The 15,541-nt window shown below is 37.4% G+C and overlaps 1 protein-coding gene and 1 long non-coding RNA gene across 3 annotated transcripts in view; both read left to right on the forward strand.

Moving 5' to 3' along the window:
• LOC134672502 (protein lozenge-like) overlaps positions 1-7,515 on the forward strand; it is a 105,480-nt gene extending 97,965 nt beyond the window's left edge. For both annotated transcript variants that reach the window (XM_063530442.1, XM_063530443.1), the window contains exons 5-6: positions 5,416-5,547; positions 6,697-7,515. In XM_063530442.1, coding sequence (XP_063386512.1) covers positions 5,416-5,547; positions 6,697-7,214 — 650 coding nt within the window. In that variant the 3' untranslated portion in view covers positions 7,215-7,515. The remainder of the gene's footprint in view (positions 1-5,415; positions 5,548-6,696) is intronic.
• A 5,449-nt stretch (positions 7,516-12,964) lies between these two features.
• LOC134672732 (uncharacterized) lies at positions 12,965-14,482 on the forward strand. The gene is made up of 3 exons (XR_010099379.1): positions 12,965-13,387; positions 13,492-13,669; positions 14,193-14,482. It is a non-coding gene; the product is annotated as an uncharacterized LOC134672732 (long non-coding RNA).
• The last annotated feature ends 1,059 nt before the right edge of the window (positions 14,483-15,541 follow it).

Here is a 15,541-nt window from a genome sequence, read left to right on the forward strand (position 1 = left end):
TCTCCTAATATCGACGTCCACAAATACTATGACGAATAGGTGGCCAATGTTAAGAAACGATGGCCGATGTCATTATCATTACACTTTATATGAATTAGAAAACTACGAAAACCTCCGAGCGAATTAAAGTATTTTAAAAGCCGCAACACAACATCATATAAATGGCATGTTAATTAAATATAAAAAAAATTGTAGAATCCCCATCAGCTCACGCTAATAAACCCCTTCGTGATAACTTGTAAATCCTCGTAAATCCCTGAATTAAAGTCTCATTGTCTAATCACGACTTATTTCCGTATAACAGGTTTCTTGCTTCTCATTAAATAGTCTAATAATAATCGATACGTTTCTACTAACCTGGGAATTACCTCTACCTATTTATTTACATACCTACGTCAGTGAAATAACTATGATCTATCGTATGTAAAACGGTGTAAGTCTGAACTCTGGCTACGCACAGTTGTTATGGTGGCCAGGGTCAATTTATACTGGTTTTTCTGAATTATAAACTGAGTAAATAACAACAAGTTGTGAGAAACCGCGTGTTCTAGCAATTAAATCAATTTGCCATATGTTATGTCAAGCCTATACTTAACTGTGCAAACATTAACATTACCTTTGGTTTGGTGTTTTATACAGAGTGCTACTACATAATTTGTTTTCCAAAATGGATATAGCTGGTTTTACTATACTACCTACATTTTTACCTTTATTTTACAATACCTTATCTTTGTTCTACCATAGAGTGTAATTTATGAGATCAAGTAGGTACCTATTACCTATGTGAACTTAATTTTTGTGGACGGAGATTTTATTAATATTGAGGAATAGTATTTAATTTAATGTTTGATGTTTATATTTCTACTAAATATCTACAGATCTCATCTATTATGTAATGTAATGAATTGAAACCCCCTTAAGTGGCCGTATTAGACCGGGAGATAGTGACACATTTTACTGGATCATTTGTACCAGTATGGCGGTTCGTCAGGGGTCTAAGCACGTAATGAAGGAAAGAAAAATGATGGTCATAGCGCTGGTACCGGCGGCCCAATCGCGTGGGCGTTAGTCGAACGTGTCGGATAAAATACGAGTGTCGAACGATTTGTACCACAAAAATCCTCGTATTTTCCGATAGTCCATAAAAAAGAAGTAGGCGGTAGCGTAATGCCATACTTCTCCGGTGTGACTTACAGCCCGCCATACTGAGGCGAACACATTAATTTAAAAAAATCAATTCAACCATTTGTACCAAGCTAATTTTTGCACAGGTGATCATCGTTGAGCAGCCATTCATGGACATCACCATGCCATACTCTTCGGACGGTTCCAAATGGCCGCCGCAAGGGAGTTAATTTTTTTTTTTGTTAAACGATTTGTACCAGTATTGCATTTAAATTTTTGGAAAGTATTTGATAAAATGTGACCGTTATTATAATTGCCATACTTATAGTAGGGGGAAAAAGTGCTGCCATACTTGAAAAACTTATTTAATCGACACGTTTCAAAAATACGACTATGTATACGTTAAATATTTTTTTACAGCTTGGCATCATCATATTCTGTTTGTTTAGATACAATTATACCTAAAAAAAAATATTTCAGATTATAACTACGGGGCGGACGACTGTGAGACTTAAGCCAAGACTTAAAACAAAAAACATTTTTTTGACGATTTGTACCAGTATGGCATTTGGATTTTTGGAAGTTATATGATGCAATGTGACCATTATTATATTTGCCATACTTCTAATAGGGGGAAAAAGGGGCACCGTACTTGAAATAAAAAAAAAATATTGTACACATTTGCCACCGCCTACAGGTATGGCATTATGAGATTTCCATTTATGATCACACAGAAAGTTTTGAAAAAAAATTACAAGATGGTACAAATCGTTTAGCAATAAAAAAAATTAACCCCTTTGCGGCGGTATGGCGGCCATTTGGAACCATCCGAAAAGTATGGCATGGTGATGTCCATGAATAGCTGCTCGACGATGATCACCTGTGCAAAAATTAGCTTGGCACAAATGATTTAATTGTATTTTTTTAATTAATGTGTTCGCCTCAGTATGGCGGGCTGTAAGTCACACCGGAGAAGTATGGCATTACGCTACCGCCTACTTCTTTTTTATGGACTATCGGAAAATACGAGGATTTTTGTGGTACAAATCGTTCGACACTCGTATTTTATCCGACACGTTCGACTAACGCCCACGCGATTGGGCCGCCGGTACCAGCGCTATGACCATCATTTTTCTTTCCTTCATTACGTGCTTAGACCCCTGACGAACCGCCATACCGGTACAAATGATCCAGTAAAATGTGTCACTATCTCCCGGTCTATATCTATATTTTATATTTGAAAGTAAGCGCATTTTATATTTCAAATGTTTTGAGACAACAATGCTCACCATAGTACATAAGGAAATACGAAAACAGAATAAATAAATAAATAAATAAATAAATAAATAAATAAATAAATAAACAAACAAACAAACAAACAAACAAACAAACAAACAAACAAACAAACAAACAAACAAACAAACAAACAAACAAACAAACAAACAAACAAACAAACAAACAAACAAACAAACAAACAAACAAACAAACAAACAAACAAACAAATAAACAAATAAATTAATTAATTAATTAATTAATAAATTAATAAATTAATAAATTAATAAATTAATAAATTAATAAATTAATAAATAAATAAATAAATAAATAAATATTATAGGACATTCTTACACAGATTGACTAAGTCCCACAGTAAGCTCAAGAAGGCTTGTGTTATGGATACTCAGACAACGATATATATAATATACAAATACTTAAATACATAGAAAACACCCATGACTCAGGAACAAATATCTGTTTCATCATACAAATAAATGCCCTTACTGGGATTCGAACCCAGGACCATCGGCTTCGCAGGCAGGGTCACTACCCACTAGGCCAGACCGGTCGACAAATGTTATTTTATTAATGTAAATATTACCTTCCCATTTCGTTTCTTTCCCTAAAGAAAATGTCGCTTTTGCATACACTATTTAATTATGTAATAAAAACCACATACATTTATCCCTGAACAGTTATTGTTTTAGCTGCTAAAACAACTGTTACTTATGTTAAAATTAACATATCGAAAGTACCCATACCAACTTAATACATAATATTGATTGTTTGGCAAAAAACATGGTTTACAATACAATGCATGTCAAATTAAACTTTCACAAAAACAAGTGGAAACGAAATTCAGACACAAGTAACAAACACACCCATTGTCCTTCGAAAATCCCAATTTAAATGGGATTTTTTGCCTTTATTAATGCCACTAAGGGCGTGTGTACGTGTCCCGAGACATGTACCGCAAATATACATACAAAGCTTGTTACTAACTCATTAGCATAGCGTTTCGTCCACGACATCAAATCTTATTAGTCAGGACCGCTCATTGACACCAAGAGTCGGCACTCCTCTTATCGCATTGAATCCCTGTCTTACAAAATGGACCTTACGGCCTTAACTTACAATTAAGATTTCAATGTGACTGGTGAACGAGATACGACATTGCGTATGTTGACTGTTGCCTTTGCGCAGGCTACATCGGTTTCCGTCTGTTAGAATCGTGCGCAGGATGACGTTGACGTCGTACCTAATTGATTAGGATTTAGCGGTTGTAGGTACAAGTATAGCCTACGCACATTGCAGCTGATCTAAAAATTGTATCTTATACGTCAAATATTATACAGTTCAGTTCAGTTTTTAGTTCTTATAGCATCTGTCCATTGGGACAATTTTGCCAGCATCAAGGTTGGAGGGCCAAAAGTTCCTTACCTACGTAACTTTTACTTTTATATCAAACATAAGAGTTAATATGTTTAATCTATATTTATCTATAGTTAAATAAACATTTGCCGTCAGTCGTCAATACGAGTAATTCTAATTACTTTACCTACTATCTGAAAATTCTAAAAACACTGCCTCTCAATGTGGTATTCGTATTATCATAAGAAAGCCATGTGACCGTACCTTATAAGTACTCCGCATCTTTAGGTACCTATTTAAATAAAAGTAAACAAAATCTACCCTCAAATGTCTCCTTAAGCCAGTTAAGGGTAGATTAAAACATTACATGATTAAATAATGTAGGTAAGTAGGTTAAAGTCAGGTCGGTCGTTCAGTGACAGATCCAGCATCAGGCGGTTTTTGTATTTGGTTGGTTAACCAATAAATTTTATAACTACCCGAAAATGTAAAAATTGTTTGTTTACTTTTATTTAAATACCTAAAGATACAGAGTATAACTCAAAACATTGCATCGTAACCCTGACAAACAAATTTCACCAATAAACAGATTCGGCAACGTAATCCGACCTCGATGACTGCGCGTATGAATCAGCGGCATTCCCAGCACTACACCTACTCACTCGTAGTATTAGTTCCGTAAACGGGCCATACCGGTTGGGGACTGTACATGTCAATCGCTGTCGAAATCGCGATCGAAACGCAACTGTCACTGTCGCACTAATAGAAGAGTGATAGAGAGACACAAAGCGTTTCGTTGTCGAGGCGATTGCGTTCGATTGAGACCTTGGCTAGATGGCTAGGCCGGCTCTGTTTACTGTATGATCTAAGTTCTGTTTACCTTACGCGTATGCTGCTAAGTTTTATTTCCCGTGTTAATTGGAAAATTCGTTATCATAATTATTCCCATGTTTGCTTTGCACTTAAAGTATGGGTAATATATTATGCCCGTTTGTTTAAATAAGTTTGAGTCAAATCCGAACGTTTATGCTGTGTAATTACTTGTTTACTTTATGTGATCCAAGTTTTATTTCCCGTGTCAATTGAAATATTTGTTATGAATGTCTGTCGCCTTCTTTTAACTACACTTACAGCGATTTGCTTCTAAAATGTGCAATACACATACGCACATGAAGTATCAAATTAAGGTGATGCTATTCAATCAATTAAAATATCTCTAGACCGTCTCGTATTAGATGCTAGAGATGGTATTCAGTTCATTTTGAGTTACCTATTACCTTATTAGGTATGCTTCAATATCTTCTTACATTGTTTCTCTCTAGTTTACCTCTTCCTGTAGGCAGTGGTAAATTCAGCGGTCAAAGCCGGAATGAGCCCAGTCGCGTGACTACCATAGTGATGAGCTTTGACAATAACCGATTGATTTACCCGACCTTATCATCGGTTCGTATATACGAGTAGGTACTTTTAAAATGATAAACACTCCGTTAACCTAACGTTTATTCATACGTGTTTTATAAGGAAAGGTGTCATTTTTTATTAGCTAAATAAGAGATTTTCCTATCTATTAATTTAATAAAAACCTCCAAAATACAATAATAAAAATTACTGTTTTCTTTAACGTATTTTTTACGTCTTTTCCAGAAACGGGTGGAAATATCCTTGGAGCCAGCGAGTGGAACACCGGGTACTCGTCGACCGCCTCCGTGTACCCAGCGTACGGGGCGCTACAGCCTACTTACTACAAGCCCGAGCCAGCGATACATATACCCGCAGGTACGCGTCAGGTCCCCTAACTTATTCTTCTGTGCCCCTCTATGTGGAACCGTGACCACTGGGTATTACTCCTCGACCGCCTCCGTGTACCCAGCGTAGGTACGGGGCGCAACAGCCTACTTACTACAGTCGACGTTAAAGATATGTTTACACTTTTGCACCTTACTCCTTTGTAATAAGGCGAAAAGTGTAAACATATCTTTGACGTCGACTGTACAAGCCCGAGCCAGCGATAGGTACATGTACCCGCAGGTACACGTCAGGTCCCCTAATATTTTCTTCTGTGCCCCTCTATGTGGTACCGTGACCACTGGGTACTACTCCTCGTCCGCCTCCGTGTACCCAGCCTAATACGGAGCGCTACAGCCTACTTACTATATAAACCTGAGCTATAACCGCGAAAATCGAAGTTCGCAAAATGCGGGCATTTTTCTCTGTCACTCTAATTACGCCTTCATTGGAGTAAAAGAGAAAGATCCCCGCAATTTGCGAATTTCGGTTTTCGCGGTAGCCCCTCTGAGCCAGCGATACATATACCCGCAGGTACGCGTCGGGTCCCCTAACTTATTCTTCTGTGCCCCTCTATGTGGAACCGTGACCACTGGGTACTAATACTCCTCGACCGCCTCCGTTTACCCGGCCTACGGAGCGCTACAGCCTACTTACTACAAGCCCGATCCAGCGATGCATATAATGTAATAATTATAATATACCCGCATGTACGCGTAAGCTAATACTAACTCTCTGCAGTATTGTAACTAGTGAAACATGAGATACTCGTCGAGATATACTCGTACCCGCAGGTACCTCTTAGGCCTCTTATACCTACCCTTCTATGTTGACTGAAATAACTCAGATAACTGACATATTGTGCCACCGAAGTGGAATACCGGCTTCTCCGGCCGCCTCCCGTGTAGGTACTACAGTCGCCATCAGATATATCGGAGAGGGTAAGGCGCTCACAAATATCTGAACACGCTTCTATTGTCAGGGCGTTAGAGTGCGTGTTCAGATATTATGAACACCTTGGCTGCTCCGATATATCTGATGGCGACTGTACAAAGCCGTGCCAGCGATACATATACAAGCAGCTTCTATCTTTAAAAAATTGTGCGATTTAAATAATTAACAAATCTTTCTTGTCCACAGTTCTACCAGACATCCCCCTACCTCACAGCGACTACGGCGGCTTCCAGACGACCAGCTCTGGCTTCGTAAAAGGAAGCCCGAGCGGAGGGGGCGCTCTAACCGAGCTCAACCCCACCACCTCCCAGCGCTACGACCCCAACTACTACAACTCCTGGCCCGCCAACAACTACAACTTCAACAACTACCAATACAATAATATAAACAACAATCCATCCTGTCTACAGTCGCACACACCCTATATAAACTCCAACCCTCAAATGCTCCTACCCAACCTCTATTCAACTGTAAATCAGAACCAAATACACGTGCACTTACACAGTGCAGCCGATAAGCATAACTTAGAACAGTATACAATACCCACAGACATCAAAATTAGTGATATAGATGGTGGTATCTCTATTACTACAGAGCTACAGGGTGAAGCCAGCGGGCTAGTTCCAAATTGTGAAAGTAACGATGAAGTGAAACACGGGCTTTACGGCGGTGGCAATCAGGACCAAGTGTGGCGACCCTATTGACGTTTCGTCAGAGCTAAAGACAATCTTAACGTTGTACATATTGTGATTTAATACATGTCCAATTGTTAAGAGGTGTTCCTATTTGAGCAGACTTGGCGTCGGTACGAGCAATATTTTATGTCCGACTTGCTTAGGTTGCTCAAATGAGGACATTTTAGAATATTTAGTTTATATATATTTATAACTGTATAGAAATAATCTAAGCTCAATTAATGTTAAACATTAATTTTATTACTTAATTAAAATGTTGATTATCTATTAGATGACGAGTAAGATAATAAAATATAAATAAAAATACTTATATTGCCAGTATTTTATTTCCTAACCCCGTTATACTGTATAGAACAGAAAAAATCGAATAAAAATGCTAAAAGGTGACTAAAAATTCGGTCAAAATCCTTATCATACTTATACAGACACTCTTGTCTGTAAGTTATTTATTATTGATTACTCCCATGCTCATCATCATCATCATCATCTCAGCCTATATAAGTCCCACTGCTGGGCACAGGCCTCCTCTCGAGCGCGAGAAGGCTTGGGCTATAATAGTCCCCACGCTAGCCCAATGCGGATTGGGGACTTCACATACACCTTTGAATTCCTTCGCAGATGTATGCAGGTTTCCTCACGATGTTTTCCTTCACCGAAAAGCGACTGGTAAATATCAAATGATATTTCGTACATAAGTTCCGAAAAACTCATTGGTACGAGCCGGGGTTTGAACCCGCGACCTCCGGATTGCAAGTCGCACGCTCTGACCGCTAGGCCACCAGCGCTCCCATGCTAATATTAAAAAATGTCATCGGGCAAAACGGCCCATATTACCAATACCTGATAGACTGACATTTTTAGGTACTTACAGTCAGGGCCGTCTTTAACTATACTGGGGCTCTGGGCACATAAGAAAACTACTGGGGCCCTTTTGGAAAATAAAGAAATTAAAAGTGAATTAAACCAACATTTTTCTACTACATATGATCTTCTATTTTTTATAGGTAATCAATAGTTATTTGTTTTACAAGGGGGCAAAGTTGTTGTTTAACCGCTCGTGCTAATATTGATACCCGAGCAAACGAAAGATGCCAAAATTGAACCACGAGCGTAGCGAGTGGTTTAAAAAATGGAATTTTGAGCGTTGCGAGGGTTTCAAAGCACGAGGGTTAAACAAAATTTGCCCCCGAGTGAAACACAAAATTTTTCACCACACCAACCCGAAGCAAATATTAAATGTAAAATATCAAACAAAATCAAAGCAAATCAAATCCAAATGAATGTCATTCATCATTTAAAAGTCAATTCTACCAGCAAACATAACAAAACAACTCAAAATTTGCATTTGATTACTTTGCCTCACATGTGAATAAAATCCAACTTTGCTATTCGTTTTTGAAGAGCAAAGTAAGCCTTTCCGAGCTGGTGTGGTGAAAATATACTGTTACTGTCTGTCCTTCGGACCTCCTGAGAATGGGGGCCCTGGACACGGGCCCCGTGTGCCCTTATGGTAAAGACGGTACTGCCTACAGTTTATACTTAAACTTAAAACCAAACAATAATTAGGCGACAAAACGGCGACTGGGGGAAATTGACACCCGAACAAGGGAAAACCGAAAGACTCTAAAATTGAACCGTACCGAGCTCGTGAGATTGAGTTTTGAAATAATTTGAAATGATGAGTTCCATCACATCACTAAACTACTTATATACAGGGTGGAAAGATAAGTCGGGCCCTGGAGGGAAACTACCTTAAATCCTTAAGCTGGCTCATTTTACTTAAAGGAGACATTCCTTTATTTTTAAAAAGAAACAAAACTGCATTCAAAGTATCTTTCTTTTTTTCTTCAATTTGGCTTGTCTAAAAAAATCTTAAGTACTAAATATTAGATTTTATGGATATTTTGTACGACAGACGAGTGTTAGACCTAATGTTTCTTGGAGAAATGTTATCATTTTTTTTTGAGCTTTTAGTCGGTTCGAGTCCCGGGCGAGGCAAGCGAGTTTTAGAAAATCTTTGAATGCAGTTTTGTTTCTTTTTAAAAATAAAGGAATGTCTCCTTTAAGTAAAATGAGCCAGCTTAAGGATTTAAGGTAGTTTCCCTCCAGGGCCGGACTTATCTTTCCACCCTGTATATGCTGCTGCCAAGTAAAACAAATACAGTGGGTCTATCGCTTAACGCGGGTCAGCCGACTGGTGAATTTGATTTCTTATACATATGTAATTATTTATTTATACTTTATTATTCGTTTATTTTGCTAGTCCCTTGTAAAGCAGGCCACTGACGAGCCTTCCAAATGGATGCCGTTACAATGGATTCATCCAAATGGACGGCATCCTAATATTAAACATTGTACGTTTTTGACATTCACGGACCGATTTTGGATTGCAGCCACGCTATTTAGACTGTTGGAAGGCTCGTCAGTGGCCACCTTAAGGATCAGGTAGCTCTAGAATCTAGAGACTGTGAATTGAGCATATACCTACTAAAACTATGTAACATTAGTTAGCTACCATAATTCACGCAAATAAACGATGTCTTATCTTATCTTACTAGATCCCGAGGCCCTTGTTATTCATACACAATAGTTCGGGGCGTAAGGGTCTACCGCGAAAACCTAAAATCGTTGAAATTTCGTTGTCTGTCTCTCTATAACACCCAATAAGCAAAAGTGATAGAGAGGCAAATAACGAAATTATGATTTTCAACTTTCGCGGTAGCTAGGCCTAATGGTATAGCGGTCTCTTGCTAGGGCGTCCCACGGCTATGCCACATGGAGGGAAAGTACCCTAAATATTGTAGATGGAACATTTTACTGAAAGAAGACATTATTTTAATTTAAAAAACAATTTAAACTGCATTCATAGATTTTTAAATAATTACATGGTTGAACCGGGAATCGAACCCGCCGCACGAGAAAAAAAATCACCCTGTAGCTTTATCATACCGATCGAAAGGCTTGATCATAAGGATTATTTTTTGCTAAATAACATAGTGTCGGAAATAAAAGGAAGCCCATGAATTTTAACATTTTTAATTCAAAATTAATCAATTTAATTTATCAAATGCTCAAAATGTAGTCTCATTGTGTTGAATACAAAGCCGCACTCTTTAGATTATTTCGCTAAATTTCACATCAAATGTTAAAATTCATGGTCTTCCTTTTGTTTCTGACACTATGTGCTTTAGCAAAAAATAATCCTTATGATCAAGCCTTTCGATCGGTATGATAAAGCTACAGGGTGATTTTTTTTCTCGTGCGGCGGGTTCGATTCCCGGTTCAACCATGTAATTATTTAAAAATCGATGAATGCAGTTTAAATTGTTTTTTTAAATTAAAATAATGTCTTCTTTCAGTAAAATGTTCCATCTACAATATTTAGGGTACTTTCCCTCCATGTGGCATAGCCGTGGGACGGCCTGTATAATGACAATTCTACATTTTTAAATTTGCCGCTTTTTCTACTGTGGGATATGGCTTGACATGGCTTGACAGACATTAGTATAAATAAATACTAAAAATATCATGTGTAAGTAAGTACATTGGGTACGAGGCACAAGCGTACGAGGAACTCAATAGAACGGCAATAATGGTTCAGGGGGCCGATTTTTGAATTTCGACCGCTCGATTTCGTGTATTTCGTTCAAAAATATCTCCAGCGCCCGCATTTAAATTATACTAATAGAACTGAAAACGAGTGGTCAATACCACTCGATTCTAAATTTCTATCGCTCGTATTTCAAACATTAGCATTTCGCTGTTTTCCACCGATTTGCGTGTGACGAAATCGAACGCTCGAAATTCAAAAATCGGCCCACAGAACGCCATCTATGGATCATTTAGGGGATAGGTGAACACCATGTGAACACTAGCGCATGTTCATTCCATCTCAGTCAAGGCCCCTACGTTTTCTGTTCTATTTGACGGCGCAGCAACTAGTATCATTTCTCTCTCCTCGCTCTTTTAAAATGCCATTTGTCAAAAAAGGACAACCATACTGTTGACAAGGTGAACTTCAAATCAAGTGTTGCCTTTTTTGATGCATCCAGGCTGTGTATGTGTGCGTAAAAACGTGTATGTGTGCTCTTTTAGGGATGTGAAAAGTCGATTTTAATCATGTTATATATCGATAAACGCTACACAGCGGAACGAAATAGCTATTAATTGAAGCTTCAATATCTTCGTTAAACATATACATAATTGAAATGCTAATGAATAATAAATATATTAGAATATAATAAAATATTTCAATTATTGCGGAACACATATCTTAGTAGGTATTTATGTATTTTAATTAAATATCTGAACTTTCCCTTGGTTCCCTGCTGGGGCGTGACGATGAAATTGTGATCTGATAACCACAATAAAGAATAGAAGCATTTTTGTTCATTTTAGATATCGTCAAACCTTTGAAGTAAAATTTAAATTGTAAGAAATGTCGATAGTTTATCGATATGACTTTATCGACATGGCTACAGCAAGGTGGTGTTAAATTGTTAATCGTACACTAAACAAAAGTGGCAACAGTGACAGCTCGCTGAGACCCCGTCTTATGGAGTGTAGAAGTAAAGGAGAGCTATCTTTTATGATAAGACGGTTGTAAAAGTGTCCAGCTGTCAGTATAAAGAATAGTTCGAAATCTCTCCGGTGGCGCTAGTAGGTAGCACCGGGAACTAACATGAATTTAGACCTTATTGACTGAGTGAAGTGCGCTGTCAGTTTTTTGAAATTTTATTAAAAATTTTCATAAAGTGATTTATTTAATTTAGGATTTCCTTGTGCAGTAAAACTAGCCGCCCCTGTCTCAGTACGCATCATATAGACTGCCACCTCTGTTATCTAGCCACCTCGGGCCTGGGCTTACCAGGCCTTAAGCCCCACATTCACACTCCTACCTTGTAGGCCGCCTCGTAGTCCGCCTCGTTGGGTAGGATTGTGTATGGGGGTTGCGGACTACGAGCCGTCCTACAAACGGCTAAACGGTAGGACGACTCGTAGTCCGCAACCCCCATACACAATCCTACCCAACGACGTGGACTACGAGGCGGCCTACAAGGTAGGAGTGTGAATGTGGGGCTTTAGGGCAAATCCACCGCTATAGGATATATTTTCTATAGTAAAAATGGGAAAAGTTTGCATCGTAAACAGTTGCCAAAGTGGGCGTAAGAGGAAAAAACAGAAAAATGTTACGAAATCCGTATCTTTTTTCCAACCAACGGTAAGTATGTAATTTTCACTACACCTTATAAAACAAAGTCCCCCGCCGCGACTGTCTGTTCGTGGGTTTGAATGTATCTTTGCGATAAACAAACTACTGGACGGTTTCAGTTCGATTTTCATGTATCAATAGAGTGATTCTTGAGGAAGGTTTACGTATATAATTTGTTGACTATAGTTCGTTTTTTTTAGCATTAGAAAGAACTTGCAAGAAGGTAAGCGATTTTGACATGTCTTTTAATTGAAAAACGCTTTTTAAAATTCAAAAACTATTACTGATGAAAGCAGAAGAATATAAATGATCGTATTAGATTCATAATTGTTACATATTTGCCGTAACTTATTTTTAAAATGTGTTTTTCAATTAAAAGACACATCAAGATTGTTTACCTAATTTCTAATGCTAAAAAAAATCATCTACTTTGGATGATAAGCTACAAGAGTTCAAGGTTAATTAAGAGTAATGCATGAGTAATGATAATTTTAAAAATATACAAGGTGTAATTATTATATCTGACCAAACTCTGAGGGTTGAATATGTAGGTCATACTGAACAACTTTTACTATAGCCAACCCTGAAATCACGAAAAAGAAATCGCCTGTTTAATAGAAAACATTGACTCTACTGATTCACCGCAATATGTATGAGACAGCAGATTTTTTTTCACGATTTCGGGGCTGGTCCCATAGTATAAGTTGTTAAGTATGACCTATATATATTCACCCCTCAGAGTTTGGTCAGAGATAACAATTTCGCCTTGTATAAAATGATAATACGAAGTCAACCTAATGTAATATTCTTTTTTCAGACCCCTTACGGAACTGTGAAAAAAAGACATTGGGAAGCGGTATTAGAGGAAGAGAATTATCGTCAGCCTAACTTAAAAATCGCTTACAAGTTAACACCAGCGCATTTGAAACCGAAAGGTTTTCAAGTAATGAATGTTCCTCTTGCAACTGAAGTATGTACCTATAAATATAATCAATAATTTTCATTGATTGTCCGGATTTATTTCGTAGGACTTTCGGCTCATCAAAACTAATATTATTAATCTTATAAAAACAGGTGTTTGGTCACGAAATTTCGGTCGCCATGGCTCACTATCAACAAATATTGCGAGGAATTGAAGGATTCAACTGCAACACAAAAATTTATTGATCTTGTATTCAATTTGATACAAGCTATGTCTTCGCGTATACCAAGAGATGCTCTGTACGTGAATGAAAATTGCAGACGAAGAAAGGTAAGAAATAGTTGGCGATTAAAATTAAGGTCAATGCGGAGAAGACCGTCTATCAGCTAAGTCCGTCTACTCACTATAACATTTAAGGGAAGACCGTCATAAAGAAAGACCGGCCGGACGGTGCCTTAAACCAGAAGTAGCCAACCTTTTAATGTATTTTTGTTAGTAGATACCTCTTATAGTGAAGAATAATTTATGCCGATTATAATTAGAATTAATATAATTATGCGTTGCTGGTAGTGAATATTATGTGTTAATGTTAATATGCCGGAACCGCCGCCGCCTCGCAACCTGAATATATCCCTTGGCACCTATACAGCCTATACTGTAATTTTTAGTTTAATATAAAAATTAGGAACATTTAAAAATTTGTATGGAATATATTTTTTGCTCCTTACTAATATCTGTAAATGTCTACTACTGACTATACTTTTGTGTAGAGAAGCGGCCGTCCCCTTTCCTCTTAATATTTCATTGTATAGCTTTGAAGCTTGTTTACTTAATGAAGAAATACTTTTTTCAGGCAATCCAGGAATTTTTAGAATTCCTTGCAGACTGGGAAAAGCTCGAAAAAAAAATACCTGTGTCAAGGAGCACGTTAACTGGATTAAAAGTAACTTTACGGGCAACACTTGAAATTTTGGATATGCTGAATGTTGCATGTGATTACAAGTATTTGATGACAGCAACCCTATCTCAAGATCCGTTGGAGGTAATTAATAATTACTAATTATGTAATCCAATGAATATGAATCTGCTTGTATGGAATCTGCATCATGTATGCTGCCTTACTTTTGGAGAAAGTCCAGAAAGCCTTTTTAAAAATAAAAAATAAATTATAATTCATTAATTCAAGCTAATTATATCATACTCATATTTTTACATTATTTACATTTTGATTACACAACATTAATAACATTACATTTAAATATAATCTACTAAAATTAACAATAAAATTTAAAAATTTACAAATCACATTAAAGAATAATGATATACAATATATACACAAAAACACAACAATACATACAAAACTAACCTACACCTGTCCTTACATGCCTGTTGCAACAGTGCACAATATAAGGACAGTCAAGCCGATCTGCGATCATCGCCAGGACAGTGTTGGCGCTGGCCCGCACGCGCCGCACCAGCGCAGCTGCGCGCACGCGCATCGTGGCGTGGAAACAGGCCGTGTGGAAGAGTCTCGACCAACACCTAGAGACTGGATCAAGGGTCAGATGCAGGCAAATTGTGACAAAACATTCGCTGATGTTAACAAGAAATAACTCAAAATGTAGTCAATATGATGGGTGCTGAGAAAGGGGCGGCTACAGGGCCTGGGGCCTAGGGCGGCAAAGACTGCAAATCCGCCACTACATTATACATATATAAAAATGTGTTCGGGTGTTTTTTTTTGTTTTGTGTTTTTATATTTTACTTTTATATTAATATTAAAAACGAAAAACAAAAAAGAGCCTTTTATTTCTCGCCGGTAAAACAAACACAATATTATAAACTTAAATTTACATTAGGTTTAGTATTACAATAATATTTAATATTCCTCAAATCAATGTTCTATTATGCTTGGTTATGTAATAAGTAGTAAGTAATTATATTTTTTTCCTTTAATTTATTCTGCAACAACCCCTCCTGTGAGGGTGAAGGCCTCCTCCAGTGATGCTGGTCATCACAATTTCTGTTCTCTATCTTTTTCAACTTACATATGTATATCAATATTAATTTATATATCGGTATTAAATACCTACAAATACAAATAATAAAAAGCTAATAAATACTCTTATCGGGATTCGAACCCGCGACCTCCTGCTTCATAAGCGGGGTCACTACCGACAAGGCTAAAAGACCGTCAAAAAT

This window comes from Cydia fagiglandana, chromosome 17 (genome assembly GCF_963556715.1).
Source record: "Cydia fagiglandana chromosome 17, ilCydFagi1.1, whole genome shotgun sequence".
Classification (NCBI taxonomy): domain Eukaryota; kingdom Metazoa; phylum Arthropoda; class Insecta; order Lepidoptera; family Tortricidae; genus Cydia; species Cydia fagiglandana.